The sequence below is a fragment of the Sclerotinia sclerotiorum genome, genomic scaffold, assembly GCF_000146945.2.
Source record: "Sclerotinia sclerotiorum 1980 UF-70 scaffold_2 genomic scaffold, whole genome shotgun sequence".
Taxonomy (NCBI): Eukaryota; Fungi; Ascomycota; class Leotiomycetes; order Helotiales; family Sclerotiniaceae; genus Sclerotinia; species Sclerotinia sclerotiorum.
In genome coordinates, this window is record NW_001820834.1 from 2,277,252 (window position 1) to 2,302,991 (window position 25,740).

At 42.6% G+C, this 25,740-nt stretch overlaps 10 protein-coding genes across 10 annotated transcripts in view; 5 read left to right on the forward strand and 5 right to left on the reverse strand.

Annotated features, from left to right (window-relative positions):
* Window positions 1–424, reverse strand: part of SS1G_01945 (predicted protein) — a gene marked incomplete at both ends in the record, with an annotated part of 2,157 nt that extends 1,733 nt beyond the window's left edge. Inside the window, one exon of the mRNA XM_001597699.1 lies at window positions 45–424. Within this exon, the coding sequence (XP_001597749.1) occupies window positions 45–424 (380 nt within the window). The remainder of the gene's footprint in view (window positions 1–44) is intronic.
* Window positions 425–853: 429 nt separating this feature from the next.
* Window positions 854–1,045, forward strand: SS1G_01946 (predicted protein; the record flags this gene model as incomplete). Its single annotated transcript, XM_001597700.1, has 1 exon — window positions 854–1,045. One exon carries the CDS (start codon window positions 854–856, stop codon window positions 1,043–1,045), a length of 192 nt encoding a protein of 63 aa, XP_001597750.1.
* Window positions 1,046–1,377: 332 nt separating this feature from the next.
* On the forward strand, window positions 1,378–1,917 carry SS1G_01947 (predicted protein; the record flags this gene model as incomplete). Its single annotated transcript, XM_001597701.1, has 2 exons — window positions 1,378–1,425; window positions 1,783–1,917. 2 exons carry the CDS (start codon window positions 1,378–1,380, stop codon window positions 1,915–1,917), a joined length of 183 nt encoding a protein of 60 aa, XP_001597751.1.
* Window positions 1,918–3,083: 1,166 nt separating this feature from the next.
* On the reverse strand, window positions 3,084–3,541 carry SS1G_01948 (predicted protein; the record flags this gene model as incomplete). The annotated part of the gene is made up of 2 exons (XM_001597702.1): window positions 3,084–3,089; window positions 3,293–3,541. The coding sequence occupies 2 exons, from the start codon at window positions 3,539–3,541 to the stop codon at window positions 3,084–3,086; spliced, it is 255 nt and encodes an 84-aa protein (XP_001597752.1).
* Window positions 3,542–4,386: 845 nt separating this feature from the next.
* Window positions 4,387–7,912, reverse strand: SS1G_01949 (hypothetical protein; the record flags this gene model as incomplete). The annotated part of the gene is made up of 3 exons (XM_001597703.1): window positions 4,387–6,149; window positions 6,233–7,759; window positions 7,816–7,912. The coding sequence occupies 3 exons, from the start codon at window positions 7,910–7,912 to the stop codon at window positions 4,387–4,389; spliced, it is 3,387 nt and encodes a 1,128-aa protein (XP_001597753.1).
* Window positions 7,913–8,949: 1,037 nt separating this feature from the next.
* SS1G_01950 (predicted protein) lies at window positions 8,950–9,108 on the reverse strand (the record flags this gene model as incomplete). Its single annotated transcript, XM_001597704.1, has 1 exon — window positions 8,950–9,108. The coding sequence occupies one exon, from the start codon at window positions 9,106–9,108 to the stop codon at window positions 8,950–8,952; it is 159 nt and encodes a 52-aa protein (XP_001597754.1).
* A 1,036-nt stretch (window positions 9,109–10,144) lies between these two features.
* Window positions 10,145–14,351, reverse strand: SS1G_01951 (hypothetical protein; the record flags this gene model as incomplete). Its single annotated transcript, XM_001597705.1, has 4 exons — window positions 10,145–10,762; window positions 10,813–13,986; window positions 14,030–14,120; window positions 14,173–14,351. 4 exons carry the CDS (start codon window positions 14,349–14,351, stop codon window positions 10,145–10,147), a joined length of 4,062 nt encoding a protein of 1,353 aa, XP_001597755.1.
* A 489-nt stretch (window positions 14,352–14,840) lies between these two features.
* On the forward strand, window positions 14,841–16,370 carry SS1G_01952 (hypothetical protein; the record flags this gene model as incomplete). The annotated part of the gene is made up of 3 exons (XM_001597706.1): window positions 14,841–15,032; window positions 15,085–15,253; window positions 15,448–16,370. 3 exons carry the CDS (start codon window positions 14,841–14,843, stop codon window positions 16,368–16,370), a joined length of 1,284 nt encoding a protein of 427 aa, XP_001597756.1.
* A 2,855-nt stretch (window positions 16,371–19,225) lies between these two features.
* On the forward strand, window positions 19,226–20,973 carry SS1G_01953 (hypothetical protein; the record flags this gene model as incomplete). Its single annotated transcript, XM_001597707.1, has 4 exons — window positions 19,226–19,266; window positions 19,724–19,885; window positions 19,974–20,544; window positions 20,596–20,973. The coding sequence occupies 4 exons, from the start codon at window positions 19,226–19,228 to the stop codon at window positions 20,971–20,973; spliced, it is 1,152 nt and encodes a 383-aa protein (XP_001597757.1).
* Window positions 20,974–23,570: 2,597 nt separating this feature from the next.
* Window positions 23,571–25,304, forward strand: SS1G_01954 (predicted protein; the record flags this gene model as incomplete). Its single annotated transcript, XM_001597708.1, has 3 exons — window positions 23,571–23,706; window positions 23,963–24,502; window positions 24,676–25,304. The coding sequence occupies 3 exons, from the start codon at window positions 23,571–23,573 to the stop codon at window positions 25,302–25,304; spliced, it is 1,305 nt and encodes a 434-aa protein (XP_001597758.1).
* Window positions 25,305–25,740: the final 436 nt, after the last annotated feature.

The following is a 25,740-nucleotide window of genomic DNA, read 5'->3' on the forward strand; positions in this document are numbered from 1 at the left end:
GACCATTGTTTTGAAAATGTATTGGCGGTTGAACCAGGATGGACCGGACATTGGCTTCAGTATGTTCGTTGCGCAACATGATGGTCCAGAAAAGTGCTTGAGTATGCTGTTGTGGAGCATAAAGGCTAGATCTTGCTTGATCGCGAAGTCGTAGCTCGTTCAATCCATCTATTGCATCTCTGCTACTCATAAACATATATTGTTGGCCATCATTGTGCATGTTGTTTCCTACAACTTGGTGATACATTTGAGGTTTTTTTTGGTGAAGATGACAGAGTGTTTCATGGATTTGTTGTTGAAATTGAGAATTGCCCATGCCTCCTGCGAATCTGCTAGGAGTTTCTTGAGTTGAGAATTCGGGTGCGATGGGTGCAAAGTCAAATGATGCATTTGCATTGTGCATTGGTCGTCGAGATATTTCCATGGTTTTCCACGGATTTATGGTAGTTCTAATTGATTGGTAAAGTTATGTTTGAAATGTTGATAAAATGCTTCAAAAGGAAAGCAAAGCAAAGAAAGTTATATTGGGTCTTTGATTGGGAAGAAACCTATTGCATCAAGTACTACCAGTGCGATTGTTGTGTCTTTGTGTTGTTGTTGAGTTTTGGTTTTTGTTGCGAACTCTTTTGGGGGACTGAAGATCTTAAATGCGGAAGCTCCAGTAGGAATAGAAATCGCTTGAGTCAGAATAAAAATTGGAGCTAGTCTGAATCCAACATTGGCCTTGGGAAAACCTTTTGCAGGGCGACGAGCCTTGGGTTTTCAAGTAGCTTCAATTCAGTGTAGAAATTTCCAGGGTTTGTAAATGTAAGTAGAGAGAGATAAGGAGAGAAAGCCGTAGCTCCACGATGATATGGAGAACAACCTCAAGGCTGTATCACTCACTGATGGTTCACTGATGCTTAATTCATCGGATAATTTGATTTATGAGAAAGGCAAATTAGAGTATCACGGTATTAATGTTTCTGAGAAGGTCAAGTTCCCCTCGAGTATCTCATCGATCATTACTTTACGAAAGACATTTCCATTGACATCATTGGAGTAGAGTGAATTCTAGCAAATCGCAGATGGATGTATGGCTTGGCCATTGAATGAATACGCACTGCCGACCTTCCGCTTTTGTTCTGATTTGCCTTTCTGTCTTCCACAATTCAATGCCGTAGTTCCTTCATCCATTCATCTTCACCTATTCGATTATAACAGAATGAATTCGAACAAAAGCTGAGATGAAAGATCAATGGAACGAATATTGGGATAAATTTGCAACACCCATCTTCTCTTCTCTGTAATTCAGTGTTGCATGTATTTCGTCCCTTGTCCCTTCCTTCCGTATCTGATTTTTCTCCACAAATTCCATCTTCCCCATCTTCCCCAACAATGTACCAGCATAACCCTAACAATACTTTATCTCAGATCAGTCTGAATGTATGATTCTTAAGACTTGGCTATGTCAGCTTTTTGGAGTATGTTAGATGATACTGATGCTGGTGAATACCTACAGATGCAACGAATGCTATCCTCTAAACACGAGTATCTCATCACATGAATTGACATTCAATTCATTCATTCCTTCACTCATCTCATCTCCAATTCAGTTACTCTATTAATTCAAATTACATTCCAAAAACAAAAATATCTACACAGGACTGAAGATTGAATCTAACTTCACTTTACCAAACATCACTCACTTCTTCACCTCTATCCATCAATTGATTTTTGTGACAGACCCAGCCCTTAAAAAACCAATCACACTTGATTAAATCTTAACAATCTTCATTCTAGAAGTATAGACTACTTTACCAGAAATCTCGATTCCTCTCGACAAAACTCTTCCCCAAGAACAAACTCATCGAGATCATCACTCACAGCTCCACATTTCTACCCACAGCACAAGAAGCTACAAAAGAGTCAGAATAACATACCCATATGACAAATAATCAGCAAGTGGGCACCAAGTTCCTATTATCCATTTCTTAAATCAAATCATCACCAAACAACATCTCTCACCCGATTTCACCCATAAAATCCAAGTTATATTGACGTTCCTTATCACATGACAAATATCCAATCGGAAAAATCTTAATCCAGCAACGTTTTTCCTAAAAATTGGGCCTAGACAGGCCCGAGACCCTTTTCCCTACGATTCATGACGATCATATTCAGATCAGATAACGCCGAATAAATTTGCATGTGTATGATTGGAAGCTCACAAATGTAGATCCAAAAAAATGGGAACTTTCCAATTCACTTTACTCGTAATTACCGATTCTATCAACCGTCGGAAATACTAATAAACAAGCTTTTTGTTAATAGAAATAAGAGCACTATGTAGGTAGGTAGACTCACAGACTGACCCATCGGCCTACGAGTAAGCTAGTAGATGTCTGTCACGATTCACTATTAGGATTAGTGTCCTGAGGCAGATAAAGGATCACGTGATGGATAGACTGGATAGACCAGTCTATCCAGTCTAGGGGATAGCCTGGGTAAACCAATCTATCCAGGCTATCCAATAGTATTCAGAAGTATATAGTTAGAGTAGTTTCATAGTTTAGGACCTTCGTGCTCAACTTAGTTATCAATTAGTTTATCTACATTCTACTTGATCTAGTAACGAATTCACTTTCAAGTGAATACCAATGATAAAGCCTTAACCCATAACTAATTGATAACTAAATTGAGCACGAAGCTCCTTAACTACGAGATTAAATGAATGTTTATATACCCTATATCATCTTTGAGGACCTCTGGGACCCTAAGGTCCAAAAGGTCCTCAAGGTCCTCGAGGTCACATGAATTAATGAATCGTGACACTCACTTCCGTAGAACTTAGATAATGTGTGATTTATATACAAGACCAATATAGCCTCAGTTCTGCCCTATCAGCTGTTATGAGGTTTGCCGTCTAGATCACGTGTAAGTGCTCTAGGCTCTCGAGATGGTTTATAACTAGGCGTCAAGCAGGGACTTAAAGTAATGACAATAATGATATACAATTCGTAACTAATAGTAGAGTATACTAAATGATTGATCTTGAGCACGAAGCTCTATACAAAGGAAATCCATCTTGATTATATAGACCTTCATGCCTATGGCTAGTCAGGACCGCGCAGCGGTCCATAACGTGACTTAATCACGTTACCTTGGTTTAGTCATATGACGCGGTGTGGAAGATAGCCGTCGTAACACTCAAATCATTCAAATTAATATAAATTTAGCTTATTAACATTATAAAAATTTGTTCTTTCTATTCGATTGTTATTCGTCCATTTACCCGCCTACCCATCCTCACTCCCATCCTCCAACTTTCTTTTCCCGCTTTCTTTTTCTTTCTCTTCCCCCCTTCTCCCCTTTCCCTCACCAAAAGCGCCATCCCAATAATTCCCTTTCCACTGAAATAAAATATAACACAAAATAATACATTCACCTCTCCCTCCTCTCCCTCCTCTCCCTCCTCTCCCTCCTCTCCCTCCTCTCCCTCCTCTCCCTCCTCTCCCTCCTCTCCCTCCTCTCCCTCCTCTATCCCCCCATACAAAAACATCTCACTCAAATTCACAAAACACTCAAATAACCAAATATACAACTTATCTCAGATTCCCTCCCAGATTCCCCCTCATTTTCTTTTATCTCTCATTTCTCATTTCTCATTTCTTAGTTTTTACTTTTTAGTTTTTATCCTTGAATTATACTTAAGGACCCAGGTAGATAAATTACGGATATTTAATTAGGCAAGGAAGGATATTAAATACACCTCAGATTACTATATAATCGCCTACCTTTCTTTCAACTTATATCCATAACACTATTCATTCATAAGCCAAAACTCACAATCAACAAACAAAACAGAGAGAAATCTCAAAGAAATAAATACTTGATACTATAATTACAAGATTATTTTTCTAAAGTGTGTCATATGTATGTATGTATGTATGTATGTATGCTCAACCCATTCAGCCATCCATCATTCATGCATAAAAAACATTCGAAAAATCCTACCATGAATTGACGTATCATACCTTCATTTCTTTGCCAAACTAGAGATCAGCAAGTAAATGAATCCTGATATGTATGCCAATCCATCCTTATCCCAAGGGGTATCTGGAAAAGAACCAATTAAAGCCAAACAATCAATAAACCCAAAGAATCAGAATCAGAACCAGAACCAGAACTTCCAAACCACACCACCAAATGATTCCTTTTGGTTCCATCAATGCATCCATTTCATTTCATCTCCAGAAACCCCGCCGTCACTCCATCACTCCTTCAATATCCACCGTGATATCTCCTAATAATCTAGAAAAATAACACTCACCGAATAACAAAAATGTCCGAAGAGACCATGACTGAACTAGTAATACTATAAAACAAGATCACACGAAATTTACTTCAATGTGTCTTCTTCCTTGGCCGTTCCCTATCTCTGCCGTCCGCTATATCGAAACGCTCTTTATTAATAGCAAATTCTTTCATAGCTTGATCATGACTTGCTACGGCCGCAACCCAATGACTCATAACTGCTCCATCCTCTTTGAGACCACGTCTGTAAATATCCAAACCCTGAGGATTTTCCCACCGATTCGATCCTAGCCCATCGTTTTGGTTCTTGCGTGCAAGGAGATGTAGTAACATACGTTTGGCAAAGAAATCCCAGTCACCCATGTAAGCTGTAAATGAAGATAAATAGATACCTTGTGACAGTGCTGTGTATGATTCATGGGAATATCTTGGGGCAGTGGGAGGCGTTGGTAAATTGAGGGAAGAAAGAAGGTCTTCAATGTCTAAATCATGGAAATCGACCCCTAAGCCTTCTGCATCGACTGGAGATTGAGATGAGGCTGCAGATCTCTTGAGTTGGTCGGTGTTGATCTTCAGTCCAGCACTAGCCCTTGGTGGTGAAGCTTTTGCTGGGGAAGGCTGTGGCGGTGAAGCTTTTGCTTGGGAGGCCTGTGGTGGTGGAGCTGGTGGTGGTGGAGCTGGTGTCGCTGGGGGAGGAGAATCAACATCCATCGCATCTGGACTAGCTGGAGGTTTTGGAGCTTTTGAGTTCCTGCCAGCAAAGAGTGGCTTATCATCTGAGCTATCATCCTCATTAAACACAGCAGCAGAACCAACAGTAGGTCTGGGAATAGGCAATCTTGGCCTCCGAGACCCGACTCGTGGAGGGAGAGAAGGTTTAATAGGCGATGGGATTGATGGGGGAGCGAATGTTTGAGGTTTGAATGTTTCTTCCCAATCCTTCGGAGAAAACCTGGTGCCACCAGGAGATTCGATTGGTGTATCTGAGTCCAGTTTTCGCGTTGGGAAAGGTTTCGAATCAGCGGAGCGGCTTTTAACAGGAGAACGAGCTCTTGGTCGGCTTGCTGACTGAGCGCGGAACCGAGAGTGAAGTGGAATCTGAGTGGTTTTCCGCTCTGGTACAAAATAATCACCACCAGCTTCAAATTTTGGAAGCCAATCCGCGGAGGAAAAGGTGGTATTAATTTTTGGTTGAGTGGGAGAGAATGTTTCATCATCTAATTTCATAGAAAAGCTGTTTTGAGAATTGGTATTAGCATGTGCATTTAACTTATCCAATAACAAAGAATTCAAACGAGAATCGCCAGCTGAAAATGCAGAATGAGATCTAGTGACAGAAGTTGGTCTTTTGATGAAGTTACTTGTTTCGGCCGACGTTGCTTTGAACGAATAAATAGCCTTGTCATTGCGGACCTGGTAGTTGGCACTCTTGACTGACTTCACATGACCATTTTGATGGAGATTCTGGGCCCGCTCCTTATTGGCTACCAATCGGTCGACGAGGTTGTGTTGAGCAGCCTCGAAAGTATTCATGCTGTGAGTGAATACGCCGCTCTTGTGATGCAAGTTATCCTTCTGGCCTTGTTGAAAATCCTTCGAAAAATGAGAAGAACCTCCACTAGGAGGTGATGCAGCGTGATGCCCCCTTGAAGTAATAGAAGATCCAGGATACTTTTCTCTGTATGCATCCTGCATGCTTTTGGAGTATGAAGGGGGCAGGCGCAGAGGGGTCCCAGGAAATGATGCATGCTTGAGATGATGAAACGGCTCCTTGGGATTAGAAGCAGTGTACTTAGAAGATGTATCATACATTGAATCTTGGCGTTTAGGCTCTTCTTGGGCTGCAGGTCCATCTACAAAGGGTTAGCATTTGGAAGGTAGTTTGGGTTGGGATTGTTCATCCTTCACTGGAAGGCTTGGAGAAAATCTCGCTTACTTTGTTTTGATGTTTCTGGTGGAGCAGTATCTGGCTGTCTTTGCTCTTGGGCCGAGGTAGGTTTCCTAGGTTTGGCAAAAACCCGCGGTCTCTGGGGGTTGATCTCAGGGGCATTCCCGGAATCTGATGAATCGGGCGACGTTGCGAAAGCCTGCGCTGGTTTTGGAGTACTGTCCTTTTTAATGTTATCCTTTGGAACATGATTCCTCGGAATCTTTTCCCTCGGAATATTATCTTTTGGGATATTGTCTTTTGGGATGCTATCTTTTGGGATGCTATCTTTTGGGATGCTATCTTTTGGGATGCTGTCTTTTGGAATACTTTCTTTTGGGAAACTATCTATGGGAATACTGTCCTTGGGAATACTGTTTTTGAGAAAATTATCCTTGGAAAAACTATCCTTTGGAGTACTATCCTTGGGAGAACTACCCTTCGGAATGCTATCTCTAGGAAAATTATCCTTTGGAATGCTAACTCTAGGAAAGCTATCCTTTGGAGAAGTATCCTTTGGGGTACTATTTGGACTTGGGGAGGTTAAGTCAGGATCAGATCCTGCCCTTGGGACCGGCTTCCTAGTTTTTGGTTCAGTAAAACTCTCTCGGCTAGTTTTCGACCTTGCTAAATTGGCTGCGTCAAATGGATCAAACTTTTCTCCCCCAGCGCTGGCGTATGGTGTACTGAGACGAGGCTCATAAGATGGCTCTTCTTCAGTCCTGAATTCACGTAATGGATCGTTTATCTTCGGCGATGGACGGGTACTATTATTGACAGGAGGAGCCGCAGCTGGAGTGTACGCTTTTTCTCGTTCTTGTTCAAACGACGGAGCCTCTCTTGGTGGTGGGGGTGGTGGCATATTTCGATTGACGCGAGATGTAGAGTAATTTCCCTTTCCTGCAGATGGCTCATCGGCCCCTGGGTTGCTAGGCATGAATCCATTTCTTTTCGGTATAGGAGGTGCAGGATTACTTGGGGTTCGCGCATGGTATGATTCAGACCTGAAGTCGTCGAAGCTTGGCTTGTGTCTCGGAGGCGCAGTGTTCTTGAAGCCACTGCTTTCTTCTCGGTCATATTGATTCCTGGGCGCTGATTTTGGTGTAGTCCATGTCGGTCCAGAACCAGTTCTATAACTGGCTGATGCCCTTTGGTTACCCTTCATGCTCTCCCATGCATTGAATGTACTCTTCCTTGCCTCAGGCCCCTCTTGTGCCGCCGCGCTTGCTGATTGTTTCGGTGTTTGGAAAGTTGAGTATCTTGCAGCACCGGCAGATTGCGGAGGGGGGTTTCTATTAGGTCTATATGGTGGTGGCTTGGGTGGAGGAGCCCATTCAGAGCCATAGCTTGAATATGGATTGCCTTTCGTAGATCTAAAAGCTGAAGCTGATGTATAGCGGAATCTGGATCGAGCATCATCATATCTCTGTCGCTCTAATGGATCTGTAAGAACTTCATGTGCGGATTGAATGGCTTGGAACTTGGCAGTTATATCGGTTTCTTTTCCTAAATTTCTATCTGGATGGTATACGAGAGCTGTCGAGAGAAAAGATTAGTTTTGGCTGCGGGGGAAAAAGTGGAGGATTTTGTACCAAGTTTTCTAAACTGCTTCTTGATCTCATTTATTGAGGCCCCTTGCTCAATCTCGAGATCAGCATAGTAATCCCGATCAAAATCTGCCTTCACCATATTTGAATGGTAGGCCAGACCAGGACGTTAGCTGTGAAGGCCAAAATGTATTTCCAAAGGTTGCCTTGTCCCGAAGCCGCAACCGCGAACTGAATTGTTGGACCTGATGGCAGAGAATTATTTAGTGATACACTGAATATTCCATTCGGCAACTGATGTTGGAAATATGAGAAGACTTCTGAAGTTTTGGGGTGCAATAGCGAAAGGAAGTGGAAAGATCCTGTGTTGCCCCAGCTACCCTTTTTATTTAAATTGACGAGGACCAAATCTCGAGTTAGGTGGGCTGTATCCAGTCTGTCTGTACAGTATGTATTACTCTGGTGTAATCTGGCACAAATTAATCTGTAAAATCTTCAGCAGAGGTGATTTGAGTTGACTTGGACGGGATTTTAGGTAAATATTGAAGTTGAGGTCAAAGGAAAGCTTCTGGGTTCTATCCGTTAGTGAAGAAAGGTTGGTAGTGAAATAGTAAGATGAGCTTTTTTGGCCTGTGATACCTATTTTAGTTGGATTCCCAGGTTGTTTATGATAAATGGAGGGGCGGCTAATAATCGCCGATGGATCCACTACCCTGAAAACAGAGGGACTAAGCACTAACCAACACTAATAATCACCAACAACCATCCATATTATCTCATTGTTCTATTGAACATGAACATTCACATCTTCATATTATGTATTGCCATCTTTCACAGAATTAGAAAATCAAGAAAATAACTGTCATTTTTATTTTTAGATTATCGATTTCTTCCTTGCTTTTGAAACTAGTTAAGTCTCATTTGGCGATGCAACACTCCTCTGTCAACTTTTAGGCCAAAGGAGATACTTTTATACCTAGGTACTCTTGCGTATCCAAAAGGATGTAATCTTCAAGAACTCCCTCTACTAAAATACATAAAGAAGTGAAGCTAAACCCCAAGCTCTCAAAGCTCTACCCAAGCCGAAATAAACAATAGACCCCATTATCCCCTTCATCTTTATATATACCTACTTCTACATAAACATCAGATGAGATCCCAAGCCTCATTCTCCATGCTTCACATATAATAATTCCCCATCCATCCAAAAGTTCCCTCCAACCTCAACATATGCATTACTCCATCCATACTCCATACTGAATAACCTACGGAGTAGACCACATCGCCACCCCAAAAATGACGTAGCAACAAAACATCCAACATCCAAAGCCCAGCCATCCTAAACAGCCTAAACATAACCCCATCGAAGCAAATTAAAACCAACCAGAAAATCCAAAACCCAAGAGCCATAACCAATCCAGAGCACAAATGGGACGTAGATGCAGACAGATGCATAGTAGATCTCGTGATACCAGCAGCTAGTCAAGTAGGAAAGAGGGGTACAGAAACAGATGGCTACGGAATTAAGAAGATGCAGGAGACTGCTAGGAACAACACTTATTAAGTAGTTTCTTACCAACTCTCTTTCTCTCTCTCTATATACATACACGATCTATTTTATTTTATTTTATTTTACTTCTATATACCTAGGTAGGTAAATAGATAAGCATTGTAGTTACCTATGTACATAATTCTATCATTACCTACCTAGTAAAACCAGTGCTATATATATCTCTTCCCTTCTGATCATCAGTCAGCTGAAGAATAAACCAAACATTGCATTAATTGATTGATAAAAAAAAATACTCACAAGAAACCACAATGAAACACACCACAGTGTCTGAGGTACAATAGTATATATAGTATACACCTCCGTCCCAAACCCGAATACCCTCAACCTCCATTCATAAAAATGGTCATCACCAAACATTGAATGAAGTTCACATCTTACTAGCATTATGAATGATCACCAGATCAAGACAAACACGACCCACAACCATGGTAAGTCACACATACAAGTCACCAGCGAAACATGCAATCATTTGGCTTATTCGTATTCATTGTTTGTACTTATGTACGAGGAACTCCCACACCTGCGAAAACGATTGATTTTCGCCTCCTTTGTTATTGATCCCCTTTAAACTCCAGTGAAAATTTAAAATCATACTCCATCGCCCATCCACAATAAGCCTTGTCATGATTCTAACATAACCAAGCAACAGAATTCTATCATCCAGAATTCAAATAAAATCCAGCAGCCATAATATTCTCTGCATAGTTCACCTTAACGCAAAATATAAAGGCTCGATGCCCATTTGCCATGAAGGTCCTGAAGTAATAATTGATACCATGAGCTCTCTCACTGATTCGGCTCTCAAAATGAGGTATCGTAGCTCCATCCACCTTGCCTTCTTACACGATCTCGTCCCTCCAAATCTTTACGCACCTCCTCTTCAGTAAGGCGATCGGAGCCACTCCAGTTAGCACTGGATGTCCTAGCCCTAAATTTGTGGAATCGATCCTTGCTTTTATCAAACACTTCTTCCATATTCAAGGCCTGGGGTCGTCCAAAAATCTTAGATGGATCAATGGATTCTTGAAGTGCCAATTGTTTGCGTATTTCGGGAGAATCTGTCCAGCCAAGACCTTGAAACTCCTTCTTTTCTTTTTCGTCATCTTCGTCCTCTTCATCTTCGCTATCACTAGGTATTTCGGGGAGAACAATGTTTTCTCCATTCTCATATCGTGGCGAGGATTTTGCTGCAGATCTTGCTGCTTTTGCTGAGGCATGACTTGCAGTACGTGCTGGTGTTTTGTATGACTGTCCATTCGAGCTCGACGCAAATGGGATGGCTCCTTTGGAGACCTGAGTCATATCCATGGGGTTACCGATTTTGTTTTGGTGTTGTGACACGATAGTAGATCTTTGCAAATTAGCAGGCGGTGGAGCGTGGGCATATCCGCTTGCAAACAATGACTTTGTAGGCATCTCCTATCTTGAGTTAGAGTGGTAAATTTAATCGACGATTCATATACGCTTACCTTTGGACGAATGCTAGACTGCCGAATTGGGGGAGCAGTCATTTTAGGATGAGACTCCGTCAATTCATCTTCTTCATCGAGGAACTCGTTGGTCCTTTGGCGTTTGCTGCGGGAATCACCATGATTTGGGGGCGCAGTCCGCTGCATTGTTGGACGAGCAGCCTCTTCGTTGTTTTCCTGCAAAGGTCTCTTTGGTGGTGCTTTTGCAGTGTTGATACGGGTGCTTTTCGCTTGTCCGCCTAGATCATTTCTTTGGGGTGGAACCGGTGGCAATGACTTATCAAGCCATTGATCGGTATTTTGTTGAGGTCTGATAGCGGGAGGCGGAGCTCTCTTTTGCTTCGCCCTTTCGATGGCTCTTTTATTAGCCTCACTCAGAGTTATCTCCTTTTGCTGTTCCCGTTGACGCTCTTGGTCACGTTTGATAGTGAGCTCATTCTGGCGTCTTTGCTCTTCCTTGCTAGCGGCTCGTTGACGTTCCATTTCCAACCTTGCGTCCCTTCTCTGTTGAGCAGCAAGTTCGTCCGCCTCCTTCTTTCTTGCGGCAGCTTCCAAAGCTTTATTGGCTTGTGCTTTGAAGCTATTCGTGGAGGATTTACTTTGTATTGAACTGTTGCTAGCTTTATTGCGTAGGTGTCCAGGTTGGGAACTTTGTAATGACTGTTCTAAGGTCGCCGCAAGTGTTGTATTAGATGGGTGATACTGCTGACCACGTGAGGAGCCAGTGTCAACCCGTATAACAGTTGCTGGCGCCTTAGCTTTCGGAGCAGTGTCTTTTACTGGTTTTAAGGGTCGCTTGGCCTGTGGTCGCCCGATCTGAGACTTTGGTCTTGGAATAGAAGGCGGCGGCATTGACGCCGATGCATCGGTCATATCGATATCTCTACTAGAAGATGCTTTCAAAGATGAAGCTGCCGCCGTTGCCATGGCCTCTGCTTCCAATTGAGCCTTCGTTCTCCGTGGACTACTTCGAGTTGCCCTTTGCACGTCAACTTGAGTCGACTTTGCCAATTTCTCTTGCTCTTTTCGGGCAGTCACCTCCCTCTGAATGGCTGCCGCTCGCTCTTGCTCTTGATGATAAACACGTGCGTCCTCTTTGACCTTCATGCGTGCCTTCTCCAATTGGTCATTCATCTTTTGCGCTTCTTTGGCTTCTTTAGCCTCTCTAGCAGCCTCTTCTTTGCGTTTCTCTTCCTTTTCAGTAGACGCTCGAGTCCTTCGAATGATACCTTTGGAGGGACTTTGGAAACGATTGGGAGCTTGGTCATAACTATGCGTATCCATCATTTTCGGATACGAGACTTCTACGTCATTCGCCTCACTTTGAAGAACATCTTCGAAGGAAGGCACAGGCTTTCGAGTAAATCTTGTGGCCGATGACGATAAGGTTTCAATTTTGGCTTCAGCACTCGCAGCCGCACTGCTTACAAACAAGGTTTTTCCGGATTTGAGTATCGAAGAAAACTTATCTTTAGCAACCTTCAAAGGGCTACCCCGAAGAGTCCTTGGAGGGGATTTTGGAGGGGTTGTCGAGTCTTCATCAATTGTACTAATGGGAAGATTTGGATTGGAGACTGATGTCAGTTTGTTAGGACTTTGTGACTCAACTCCCCTCTGGGAAGGTATGAATGAAGTCGAGATAGATTTAGTTAGACCCTGTACATTCGCTTCTCGGACGGGCGATGTTTGCCTTCCATCACCCCTTTTAGGAATCATAAATTCTGAGCCACTAATAGTCTCCTTGTCATGTATGCCCTCCATTACATCTGTGGTGTGTGTCTTGGCAATTGTTGGGCGAGGACTAAAAATAGACTTCTCGTTCAGTGCTGTCGTTGGAGGTCCAATCCAGCTATCTTCGTCTTCTGGAAAGGCGCCTGGAGTAGCGAACGACTTGTTCTTTTGTTGTGAGGATGATTCTTCTTGCCCACGTTGTGGTGTTGGAGGTTGAACCGCTTGTGTCGACTGTCGAGAGGCAATGACACCACCAACAAGCGACTTAGATGCTGGCCTAGTTGCAGGTTGCGACTGACCAAGCATGCTGATCTGGTCCTGAAGACGCTGCGTGGAAGTCTTGTTGTGAATGCGTGCTAGTAACGTTTCTGCCTCGGATTCTTCCCGTCCAGTCGGGCCATGCATTTCATCAATTTCCATTTCGTCCTCATCTTTGTTTGCAAGGTCTTCTTTAACATTACCCAAACTCTTTCCACCCGTTGGTCGGCCATAATGACTAGTACGTGTCTGCTCAAGATGACTCGTTCGCGACGTACGATGCCCGAGACTCTTCTTGGACAAATCTCGAGCAGGCAGGGAAGCGAAATTCAAACTGCTCTTGCGAAAGATCGGGCGTATAGGACTTGATCCTTCGGAAGCAGATTGAACGTCGGGAGCATCATCCATCTGCTCATCCTCATCTTGAGGCATCGGCGATGACCGTGGTTCTATTTTCAATGGAGAATCTAGCTTTTCAGGAGATTTGGATGGAGATTTCTGCTGTGGAGGCTTTTCCGGCGATTGGTAGACTGGGGTCCGATTCTGCGTTGGCGACTCGAGATTTGGATACTCAACATCTCCAATGAATTGGCCATGTTCTTCTTCTTTACGTTCTTCTTCAACTTGTTGATCTTTTTCTTCTTCTGGTTCAACCTCAATAGTGGCCAATATTGGCGAGTCTTCTTGTGCAGGTTGAAACGAGTCCTCGATGACTCGTCTCTCTTCAGGCTCAGTGTTCGGAGTTGCACCCCGCGCGGAAGGTGACGCCTCCTCGGACTTGCTTTCCTTATCTGCGTCCTCAGTATTCTCTGCAGTATCTATATCTGCGTTGGTATCTTCTGGGGTTGTAAGAGGTCGGGGTGTGGTTGAGGTGAATGAAGCTGGTTCGGTGAGTTGAGTGTTAGACTGGGTCGCCTCCTCAAACTGGCTTCCGTAATATCCAGAATCGAGCGCGTTATTAAAAGATTTGTGCTGGACACTACTATGCAAAATACCAGAGCTAGATGGACGATGTGAAGGGGTAGGTTGCGAGGGAGAAGGTTGCGACTGAGCGGCTTCCTCTTGAGGTTCAGCTGGGGCGTCCTCTGCCACTCGAAATTTTGGAGGTGATCGCTCGTAATGGGTTTGTCGAAACGGGCTGGGAGCTCCTTGCGGTGTTGCTGAAAATACATCGGACAATGGCTGCTGGATGTTAGCGTGGAGCTTTAGATAGATTTGATTGACATACCGCGCGCACTTCCAATTGATTCAACTTCCTAGCCGTTCTAGGCGTCTTCCCACGTAACTTTCCAGGTGTTTTGAATATTTCGGCAACGTTTCTGGAAGGCAGAAGGTTAGCTCGTGTCCTCTGTCGCAGGTATGTTTACATACACCTGGTTCTTGTTGAAGATTTCCGCCATATGTTCATTCAACCATTCAATTTCATTCCTTGCAGCAAATGTAAATTCTTCCGCCTCAGTCTCCGCAAGCTGTAGCGCATTTGATCGCTCCTCTATTAACCATCCTTTCGACCCTACTTGTAATCGTTTGTTTGGTCGCATTGCCGCCATCCCTTCTGCTGTTCGAAACAGCGCGTCGTATTATAATGTACCGAGTAGCTTGACGTGATTGATTACTCGCAAAATCATAAGATCATATCTTTGTAAGCAATTAGCATTAACTCGGGGTTGAGCGATTTGTGTTGCGGTGGTCATGAGAAAATGAACTGAGGCCCTAAAATTCATAAACCTGGGTGATGCTGTCGTATTGTTTTGGTTGCCCACACAAGCGCGTTGATCGCCCGCCCCGAGTTTCTCAATCACGTGATTATATCTGCTCTCACCCGGCTTTACAACGGGAACAACAAGTTACCATCGACGGCCTCACAAAATGTGATGATGATTGGATCAGGTATTAAAGTGTTCATGTAGGCAGTCAGTAGCTCTTCTCTGCCTGCTCCACCTTCCGCTTTATCCGTTTCCCTTTTATTTACAAAAGGATTCAAAGTGATCGTTGAGCTTGGGGAAGATAAAACTTTCAAATTGGTTCGCAAAGACATCATGGTTTGCACGAGAATATCAAGAATTTCCAGACCATTCAGCTTAAAACTGTACCAAAATGTATTGCTTAGAAGGGCCTTCACAGTTTCAACCTCACTAAGAGCCAATACTCTAATGGAAACAAGTGGGTTCTCAGACACACAATTGGAAGTTAGGGAAGCCATTGCCAAAATCTGCTCGAAATACCCTGACGTAAGATTAATCCGGTCAGAAATGCCATGAGTATTTCCACTGATGGTATCAGGAATATTGGGCAAAACATGATGAATCTGGTGAATATCCACATGAATTACATGCAGATTTAGCGAAAGGTGGATGGATTGGCATTGCCCTTCCAGAAGAACTTGGAGGATCCGGCCTTGGTATCTCAGAGGCTACTATGATGTTGCATACGATTTCAGAGAGCGGTGCAGGTATGGCTGGTGCACAAAGCATACATGCAAGTCTGTCTAACCCATTTTTGCTATTGACTTTCACTCGATCGAAACTTTTTCATCGCATTGATTATTGGATACGGACCTCAAAATTTTCAGATTGATCCGCAAATTCAATGCAACAATAAAATATCAGTTCTCTCTTTCCAGAAATTCAGTGCTAATTCATATAGATGTTTATGCCACTCAGCCTGTCGCAAAATTCGCCACTCCCTCCCAACGTCAAAGTATGCTACCCAAGCTAATCGATGGTACATGGCGAGCATGTTTTGGAGTCACCGAACCCAACACTGGTTTGGAGACTCTCAAGCTCAAAACTCGAGCTATGCGTGAAGGTGATACTTACAGGATAACCGGTCAGAAAATATGGATATCCTCAGCACAAGTTGCAACGAACATGGTGCTATTGGCTAGAACTACCCCCATTGAAGAAGTGGCAAAGCCTTCCGAAGGCCTATCTCTTTTCTTCATAGACTTTGATCCTAAACAGCTAGGCCTCGAACTCAAGAAAATCAAAAAGATGGGAGGAAGTGCTATTGATGCAAACGAGGTTTTCTTCGACAATTACGTCGTGAGAAGTAACTCACTAATCGGTAAAGAAGGTCAAGGTTTCAAAATCGTACTTCATGGCATGAACGCTGAACGATGTCTCCTAGCAGGGGAAGCACTAGGTCTTGGATATGCCGCACTCTATCGAGCCTCCCGGTATGCAAAGGAAAGAATCGTTTTTGGTCGACCTATAGGTATGAATCAAGGTATTCAACACCCACTGGCAGATGCATACATGCACCTTGAAGCTGCGAAATTGGCAACTTATCACGCAGCAAGGTTGTACGATAAGTCAAGGACGGATGAAACAGTAACACAAACAGCTGTTGGTGTTGCGTGCAATAGCGCAAAGTATTTAGCAGGTGAGGCAGCCTTTACTGCCTGTGAAAGAAGCGTGTTAAGCTTGGGAGGCATGGGCTATGCTCGAGAATATCATGTTGAGAGATACTTAAGGGAGTGTTTCGTTCCAAGGATCGCGCCAGTTTCGAGGGAAATGATCATGAATTATGTTGGAGAGAAGGTTCTTGGCTTACCTAGAAGCTACTGAAATTTTTATATACTTACGGAAATCACTTCATATCCTTGAATTTATGCTATCATTTGATAATGGAGCTGAGAGGTATTCCAGACGTAGACGAGCTTTTTGCTAGATGTATAAGGAGCGTTATGATATGAATTTTACGTATAGACAACCAAGGTCCATTGTCCTGCGAAGCAATATACTTCCCTACTCCCTCATCAATTCTGGCTTCATGGGCTCAAATAGCCAGGAAATCTCCTTCAACACCCAAGGGTCGCGCTGCAGATACAAACTAAACATTCTAAGAACAACGAATTGATTACAAAGCGTGTATCAAGCATCACGGATCAAATATTGAGCGTTGAAAGAGTAGCAACAGAAGGAAAATGGCAAGTACATACTCGGGCTAGTCTTTAAAGAGGGCCGGGGGCTTAGCGAAACACGTTTTTATACCAAAAATCATCTATTTCAAAACTCTAAAAAATCAGTAAAGAAATATATAAACTTCAAATTTGAAAATAATGTTACGCCGAGTAACAGGAAACTCTCACGTGCAATCAATATCACGTGATTGGCTCAGTGAGGATCAGTGAGCTCAGTACTGAGCTGCATTGATCCTACTGAGTAGCCATCGGCACGAAGGTCTATATAATCTAGATGGATTTCCTTTGTATAGAGCTTCGTGCTCAAGATCAATCATTTAGTATACTCTACTATTAGTTACGAATTGTATTATTGTCATTACTTTAAGTCCCTGCTTGACGCCTAGTGTTGGGTTTCTTGAGACTAGAAAGAGCATCAGATTGAATTGATTGATTTTCTAGCTGAGCAGTTAAGCTGCGAGTATATATTGAAAAAAAATGAAGGAATAGGTTAGGTATTCGGCCTTCGGAATTAAAGTGCTTTGAAATCAAAATATTGAAAGCAAACAAACAGTATACCAAAAAGGAAAGAATGAATTAAAAGTTGAGTTTTGTTTGCTCCTTATATGCATATGTACTATATATGCATATGCTGCCAAGATCCCAGGAGGTCAACACCTAGTTATAAACCACCTCGAGAGCCTAGAGCACTTCTACGTGATCTAGACGGCAAACCTTCGTAACAGCTTTCCTCCCACCCTTATTATGTAAGAAACCTCAGGTACATTAACCATCTCCACACATGATACGATTACTCGGGATTAGTATACGATTTAGGTAGTCTGAGGATCAGATCCGAACAAGTACTAGGTATCAATGGTTATCGGTAAAGTAAGATCATGTTACGAGGTTTGCCGTCCAGATCACGTGGAAGTGCTCTAGGCTCTCGAAGTAGGTTTATAACTAGGCGTCAAGCAGGGACTTGAAGTAATGACAATAATGATATGCAATTCGTAACTAATAGTAGAGTATACTAAATGATTGATCTTGAGCACGAAGCTCTATACAAAAGAAATCCATCTTGATTATATAGTCCTTCGTGCCTATGGTTAACTAGGAATCGTCGTTCCTGGGAACGAGCGTTCCTGGTTGTTCCTAGGAACGTTCGTTCCTCACCGTTCCATCACATGTTTTATGGTCATGTGACATACTAATCGTTTTGGACGTAACAGATCATTGGAGGGATAAATATGATTTCTTTTTGCTTAGCCATTGCGGCTAGGCCATTCATTTGTGTATATATAGAGTAGCTATCCCCATCTACAGGTGCTCTTCACCTGTAGATTCTAAGTTAAATACAATTGCTGGTCTATAAACACCCTTTTGTGTAACGATACTGTACTGGAGGCAGCGGCTGCCTGAGGTTTCGTCTGGTTGATAGTTGTAGGTTAAAGCTTTATCACTGGTATTCACTTGGAAGTGAATTCGTTATTAGATCAAGTAGAATATAGGTAAACTAATTGATAACTAAGTTGAGCACGAAGCTCCTATACTATGAAAATAATGAATGTTTATATACTGGTCCTTTCCAGGAGCCTGGAGGAGCCTACGCTCCTGAGGGCTCCATCACGTGATTTCCACTTGTCCCACGTGATGGTGAATCGTGACATTTTGGTCACAAATTAAAATATAAAAACTTTTTCATTGATATACAATTATTATTTAAAAAAAATATTAATATTATTTACAATTATCAAATTAAAATACCGAGTAATTGAATTAATATATATTTTTTTAAAAAGTTAATTTTTGATGATAAGAATTATATGTTACGAGGTTTGTTGTCTAGATCACGTAGAAGTGCTCTAGGCTCTCGAGGTGGTTTATAACTAGGCGTCAAGCAGGGACTTAAGTAATGACAATAATACAATTCGTAACTAATAGTAGAGTATACTAAATGATTGGTCTTGAGCACGAAGCTTTATACAAAGGAAATCCATCTAGATTATATAGACCTTCGTATTATACATCCCATCGCCTCCCATTATATCCCACTGCCTATAGTTGAGTGATTTTAGGTGGAACAATATTGGGTCATGTGATCATAAGCTTAGTCACCTGAGTAGCTGTTAGGATTGGTCGTAACATTATAAAAGCTTGGGCCCGGTCCTCTTTAAAGACTAGCCCGAGTAGACCCTTGTCGGTTTAATAACACACGGATTTGTCTCTGCCTTCTCACAATCCTCTCGGCCGAAGTTTCCATCTCCTTCATATATGCATCATGAATTCAGCCTGTTTTTACTTAACACCGCACATGCATCATTGCACTTGCAGGCAAGAACTTACACTAGACCTCTTTTGGAATAGAGTAGCCGCAGAACCATGCCTAGTATGGCGGATGATTCAGAATCAGGAAGCTGTGCTCCTCAAGACTAGAATCCCGTTTACGTGCTAAAAAAATATGTGAAAACCTTAAAGATTCCATAGATCAATGGATATGGGAATTTGCGCTATTTCGATATGAGAGTTGAAAAAGCATCGGAATCTGAATATTCCGACCCGTAAGCTATTGCCGACCCGCTTCCAAAAGGAGAGTTTTTAATATGAGGTCTTATCTGGATTACTCGTATGGACTACTAGGTACTAGGTAGACAGTAGTTTCATCATCTCAAAATTTTGGGTTGATTTTGCAATAGAACAATTGTTTTCACCGTTCGTTCTCACCGTTCATTCTCACCGTTTATTTCCACCGTTTTTCCCCCGTTTTAGCCGGCGTGCATCGGCGGTGCATTTGTGCGGGGTACATTAGTTGCTAAATTGAGTTCTTCAGCTTTCCATGATTCGGGCGACATTTATGTGAAGTATCGAGTGATACTCCGAAATTACTGCGAGGGGAATCGGGTCGTATTCGGATGAATTGAAGGTGGCGGAAGATGTGTAGATATAAAGGCTGAGGAAGTTCTCGTCATGCCTCAGCTACTCTACTTGGCTTATATTGATATTTAGTTTGTGATAAAGGACAACACGCAAAATGAAGATTTCTATGTATTCGGTCTCTTTATTTATGGGATATGGGGCGGCAACTGCCATGCCCAATCCATCGGAAGCAGACTTGACATCACGAGCAAGTAAGAATGGCTGGATTCCGCATTTCGAGAACTTGGTAGCTTTTGGAGATAGGTAAGACGACAAGTGATCTACTCGCGAATATTATCTACATTGCAGGGTTATTATTTGAGAGGAATGCTAACATGAATTCAAACAATAGCTACACAGACGAATCCCGACTGAGCTATTTCCAAAGCCATAATGGTTCCGCACCACCACCAGGGACACTTCTTCCCACAAGCAACTTAACTGCTGTCGGTGGTGTCGTATGGGATAGATGGGTTTCCAAAAACAGTGGGGCTAAGCTTTATGATTATGCCGTCGCCGGAGCAGTCTGCTCTAACAAGTTGATGTACCGATACCTTGCCAGCATCGACGGACCTTTCCCTGATGTTGTTTACGAAGTTGATGCTTTCGTCGCCGATGTCAACTACGTCAATTCATCCACAAATACCAACACTCTTTACACCAACCGCAAGTCAGATAACACGGTATACTCAATGTGGATCGGTACCAACGATTTGGGAAGAAACGGCTTTATTACAGACTCTTCTACAAACGGGACAACTATTCCGGACTATGTTGATTGCATTTTTGATAGGTTTGATGAAATCTACCAAACCGGAGCTAGGTATTTTGTGTTGATGAATAACGCACCATTGCAATTGACCCCATTGTACGGCATGCCAGATGCAGGAGGATTGAATGTTAGTTCTTACTGGCCCAACAAAGTAAGTATCTCAAGTCTTCCCATGTGGCCTCTTAACTTACGCAAAATCTAGCCAAGCAACATATCAGAAGTCAGCGGAAAAATGAAAGAATATACCAAATTAGCCAACAATATATTTGACTACCGAGTACCATTCGAGTTAAAAATCCGCAAACGGTATCCAGGAGCATCATTCGCCATCTTCAATACCAATGCCTTGTTTACCGACATCTACAATAATCCAACACAGTACTTGCCGGCACCAGCCATTGTCGATGTATCATATATTCTCTGTGATGTCTCTGGATCCCCTTGTCCCCAAAAATCAGGAGACCGAGATGGCTACATGTGGTACGATGAATTACACCCATCTCCAGGAACAAGTGAGGCTGTTGCGAAAGAGTTCTTGAATGTTGTCAAAGGAACTTCAAAATATGCTACATATTGGTAGCTATCAATCTGTTAAGCCAATTAGTAAGAGTTAGTATTAATACTCGGGCTTGTTTTTAAGAGGGCCGGGGGCGGTTTTGAGGGAAGGGCGGTGGAGTGCTTAGCGAAATACATTTCTGTATTGAAAAAAAAAAAAAAAAAAATTTCAAAAATTAAAAACAAACTACTTAATTATTGTATATACTTTCTAAATTTATAAATTTCAAAATATATAAATTATTTATTAAAGGTTTACAAAATTTGAATTTAAATAAAAATTTAAAATAAAAATAAAAATATTTTAATAAAAAAATATTTATAATAACTTTTTGTTTTAAAATATTGTTACGCCGGGTAACAAGAAGACGCTCACGTGCTACCAATATCATGTGACTGACTTAGTGAGGATCAGCAAGCTCAGTACTGTGTAACGATACTATACTGGAGGCAGCGGCTGCCTAAGGTTTCGTCTGGTTGGTAGTTGTGGGTTAAGGCTTTATTACTGGTCTTCACTTGGAAGTGAAGTCGTTACTAGATCAAGTAGAATGTAGGTAAACTAATTGATAACTAAGTTGAGCACAAAGCTCCTGTAACGATACTGTACTAAAGGCAGCGGCTGCCTAAGGTTCGTCGGTTGGTAGTTATAGGTTAAGGCTTTATCACTGGTATTCACTTGAAAGTGAATTCGTTACTAGATCAAATAGAATGTAGGTAAACTAATTGATAACTAAGTTGAGCACGAAGCTCCTGGGGCTCCTTATCACGTGATTTCTGATGGTGCGTGCATACACGATCTTCAGGTGACCAAGATCACATACTAATTCGATGAAATCTGATCGTGTTTGCACAAGGCCTAAGCTCTCCTAATTAATCAGTTTGCTACCATCGTAACACCATCAATCCTAATGGTGAATCGTGACAGCTCCTTAACTACGAGACTAAATGGATGTTTATATACCCTATATCATCTTTTGAGGACCTTTGGGACCCTAAGGTCCAAAAGGTCCTCAAGGTCCTCAAGGTCACGTGAATTAATGAATCGTGACATACTGAGCCATACTGATCAGCTAGAACACGAAGGTCTATATAATCAAGATGGATTTCCTTTGTATAGAGCTTCGTGCTCAAGATCAATCATTTAGTATATCCTACTATTAGTTACGAATTGCATATCATTATTGTCATTACTTTAAGTCCCTGCTTGACGCCTAGTTATAAACTACCTCGAGAGCCTAGAGCACTTCCACGTGATCTAGACGAGCAAACCTCGTAACAAATATTCCATTATTGAATATTTGATTCTTGATCTACTTATTTGATTTCAAAGATTTTAAAAAATACAGTTGAATTAATATAAATATAAAAAGTATTAATTTTTAAAGAAAAGTAGAAAAGCTCAGGCCTAACTCTTATTGAAAAACATGTCTGAGTGACAAAAGAAATAAAGTAATCATTCTCAGGAGCCGATTACTTGCTTGCTTGTGTTACAGTCACCGCCCTATAACTTTCGATGCGACCTCAACCCCTGCCGGGAAAACTTGTATATCCCGTATCCGATGAAAGCGCCGCCAAATGTAAATAGTCTACTTGCATGCCTTAAATCAGTGAATGACGTTCCACTATAAGCCATACGTACGGAGTATACGAGAGCCCATAACTTCAGGAAGGAGTAAATGAATCAATGATTGTACTGATGCGTGTCTATCCATGATTGCGCATATCTAGATAGCTAGAGCACCTTGCTAGACGCGTCGATCTTACCACTAGGTAGATACGGGAGATACAGATAGGAGTGTAAGGGATTCTATACATTCCCATTGTTTTGAGTTCATCAGAGAGACTCCCGTCAATAGTCAGTCGGATGGAGCGACGACGATATCATAAGAATTGTCCTTGGTACTCATTTCCCGTCAATCAACATACAACAAGATGGATCCTGAAGGATTTGAGCCATTTCAATTCTTCCAGTCAATCCTCTATTGAACAAATAGATCATCTTTCGAATACTCTGTAGATAACTAGTGAGTCTCATACCATGTCGTTGCATGAATAGTTTCCAGATATATACCTTGTCCGGACTGTTTTCTACCAGTCGATGTTATCAACTTCGGTTAAAATCCTTGCCAAATTTGAGCTCGGTTCTTGTTTACGATGCATGCATCCGAAGGCAAACGCGCATTAATTTCTCACCCAGAAACGACCCGCATCGTAATACTGAAAAGGAAAAGAGAGGACAGAAGGGAAAAAAAGCTGAAAAGACCGTCATCTACCTATCCCACATTCCCATAGCCCACCCCCATTTCAAATCACCCCAGGAAAAAGTTCCGAAACGAGACCACCTTACGGGAATCAAAAGACCCTTGGCATTGCCTTACGCACATTCCCGAACGAACGAAAGTTGATCTCCTAGCATTTCCCAGCTAAATCATTGCCGTGCGGCGTATGTGCGACTTGAGATCATGATAGGCAGCCTATCATAGGCCCTTTTGTCGACTTCCAAGAGCCATGTATGCACCAAATTTCTCTTTTGGACAGGGGAACAATACGCAATCTTTCAACCCTAATGGTGGTCATCCACAAAATGTCCATCAACCAGGTCAACAACAGCCTCAGCACATTATGTATAATACTCAGCAATACGGAGCTGGAGGTCATCAATCGCCCTACGGCGCATCTGGCTCCGGCATGGCTGTTAATGCCGGTGGAATGGGAATGATGCAGAATAGCGGTTTGGCGCATATGGCTGGTGGAAATGGTAAGTTGCACATCCCTATAACTTTCTGTAGCCTGCTAGATTATTATATTGCTGCTGCATATCTTGTGCACACCTCGATGTTCGGATGGAAGACTAGACAATGCCTGCACGTCAGACTATGAAAGGCATGCGAGGTATTTGAATATACATATACTTTATTCACGTTAAGCAGAGAGGCACATAGGCGTCAACTTTTGTGACTGTTCACAATCGCAAACAAGCAAGGCAAAATGACTAACTGGTTATATGCAAGCAGTTCCCTCATATCAGACACCATATACAAGTTCTCCTTACGGCAACAATATCGCTACGTCCTCTTCCATATCACATCCTACAAACTTCATGCCGACCACATCAAATGCGCCCTCACAATATGGAATGAACCCATCCACAATGATAGCACAACAACAGCATCAAATACAGCGCATGCAGCCACCTCCATCTTCTACACCTACGCCGACGTCGGCGACTTCTCGCGTCTCTCCCTATGGAAATTTTCCTCAGAGCACACCACCAAGTGCGTCTACCGCACAATTCGCAATACCACCCAATCCTAATCAGCAACAACATCAAATGACTAATAATAGTCAACAAGGAGGAATGAGCTTGACACCGCAGACTCCAAGCTTTCCACCAGGGTCGCGGAATCCAGAAAACGCGGGAACCGCTATGGGTACACCATTAAGTCCCGGCTCGGAGGTTCGAGAGAAAGAGAGGGTTACCGTACTACTAGACATCAATAAGGAGATGTTGAAAGAAGTCATGCAGATTATAGCTCTGCAAACTGAATTGAAGAGTAACAAAACGGAAGACCCTACTGAAAAGGCAAAGCTTGAGACGGAGCACAAAGTTTTGGCGAGCGAATATATTCAGTCTGTTCCCTATACATGTTGAGATTATAGCATTTACTGATAAGCTTGAAGATGCATGCGACGACTACAGTCTAATTTAGCTTACCTTGCCGCATAGCCGATCGTTCCCATAAGCCCGCAGCTCAGGTACCCTCGCATCCCGCAGTCATGTTCGCCCCGCCTCTCACGCCCAAACCCGCACATACAGACCCTACATCTGCGATTACAAACGGCGATGACTCGAAAGGCGAAGGAAAGCATGAAAATCGGGGTGAGATATTGAAAGAGTTATACAAACGGCTCCAAGCCCTATATCCAGGCGTAGATCCAAAAAAAGACACACCTGCTCAACCAGCAAACGCAGCAGCTAGAGCACAAGCACAAGCACAGGCACAGGCGCAAGCGCAGGCACAGCAACATGCGCAACAAATGCAAGGACAAGGGCAGAAACAAGGTGATATGAGTCAGAGTGTACAAAATATGACAGGAGGTCAAAATGGGATGGGGCAAGGTCAAATGCAGGGACAAATGGTTCAAGGCGGTATGGGTGTTATGGTTGGCATGGGCCAAATGCAACAGCATCAACAGCAAGCTCAACAAAATATGGGAATGGCAGGTCTCAGTCAAAATCAATTGCAACAGCAGCAGCAGCATCAGCAGAAGATGCAGAACGAAATGATGCGACAAAGGATGATGCAGGAAGCACAGAAGAGCCAAATGATGAATATGGGTCAAATGCCAAGGTAACTCTGCGTTACTGTAGCTGGTGAAAATATCAAAAACATGCGATGATGGAGGAGGGTGGGAATCGATGTGGCACGGATGGGTGTTGGGTATCAAAACTTGATGGTTCGCCGAGGGATTGGTCATATTGGATGAAAAACAGGCTCGGGCGTCGTTATGTTTATGCTGTATGATATCTGGCGTTGGACAAGTTATTCTTTTTCGATATGCCTAGCTGTGCATAGGATATTGTATATGTGGAAAGGGATGGTTATGGTTATGGTCGATTGAACTGCAAATATACCTAGATTTTATGCTCGTGGACTTTTGTTACATTTTAGTGCTTCTCCAAGTTATTTGTCGCAAAGTGAAAGTAATAAGTCTTACATTTCTGATGGCATTGGATCTATAGAGAGTAGCAGGAAATAAAGCCCGCGTCAAATTAAAATATCCAGGCAGT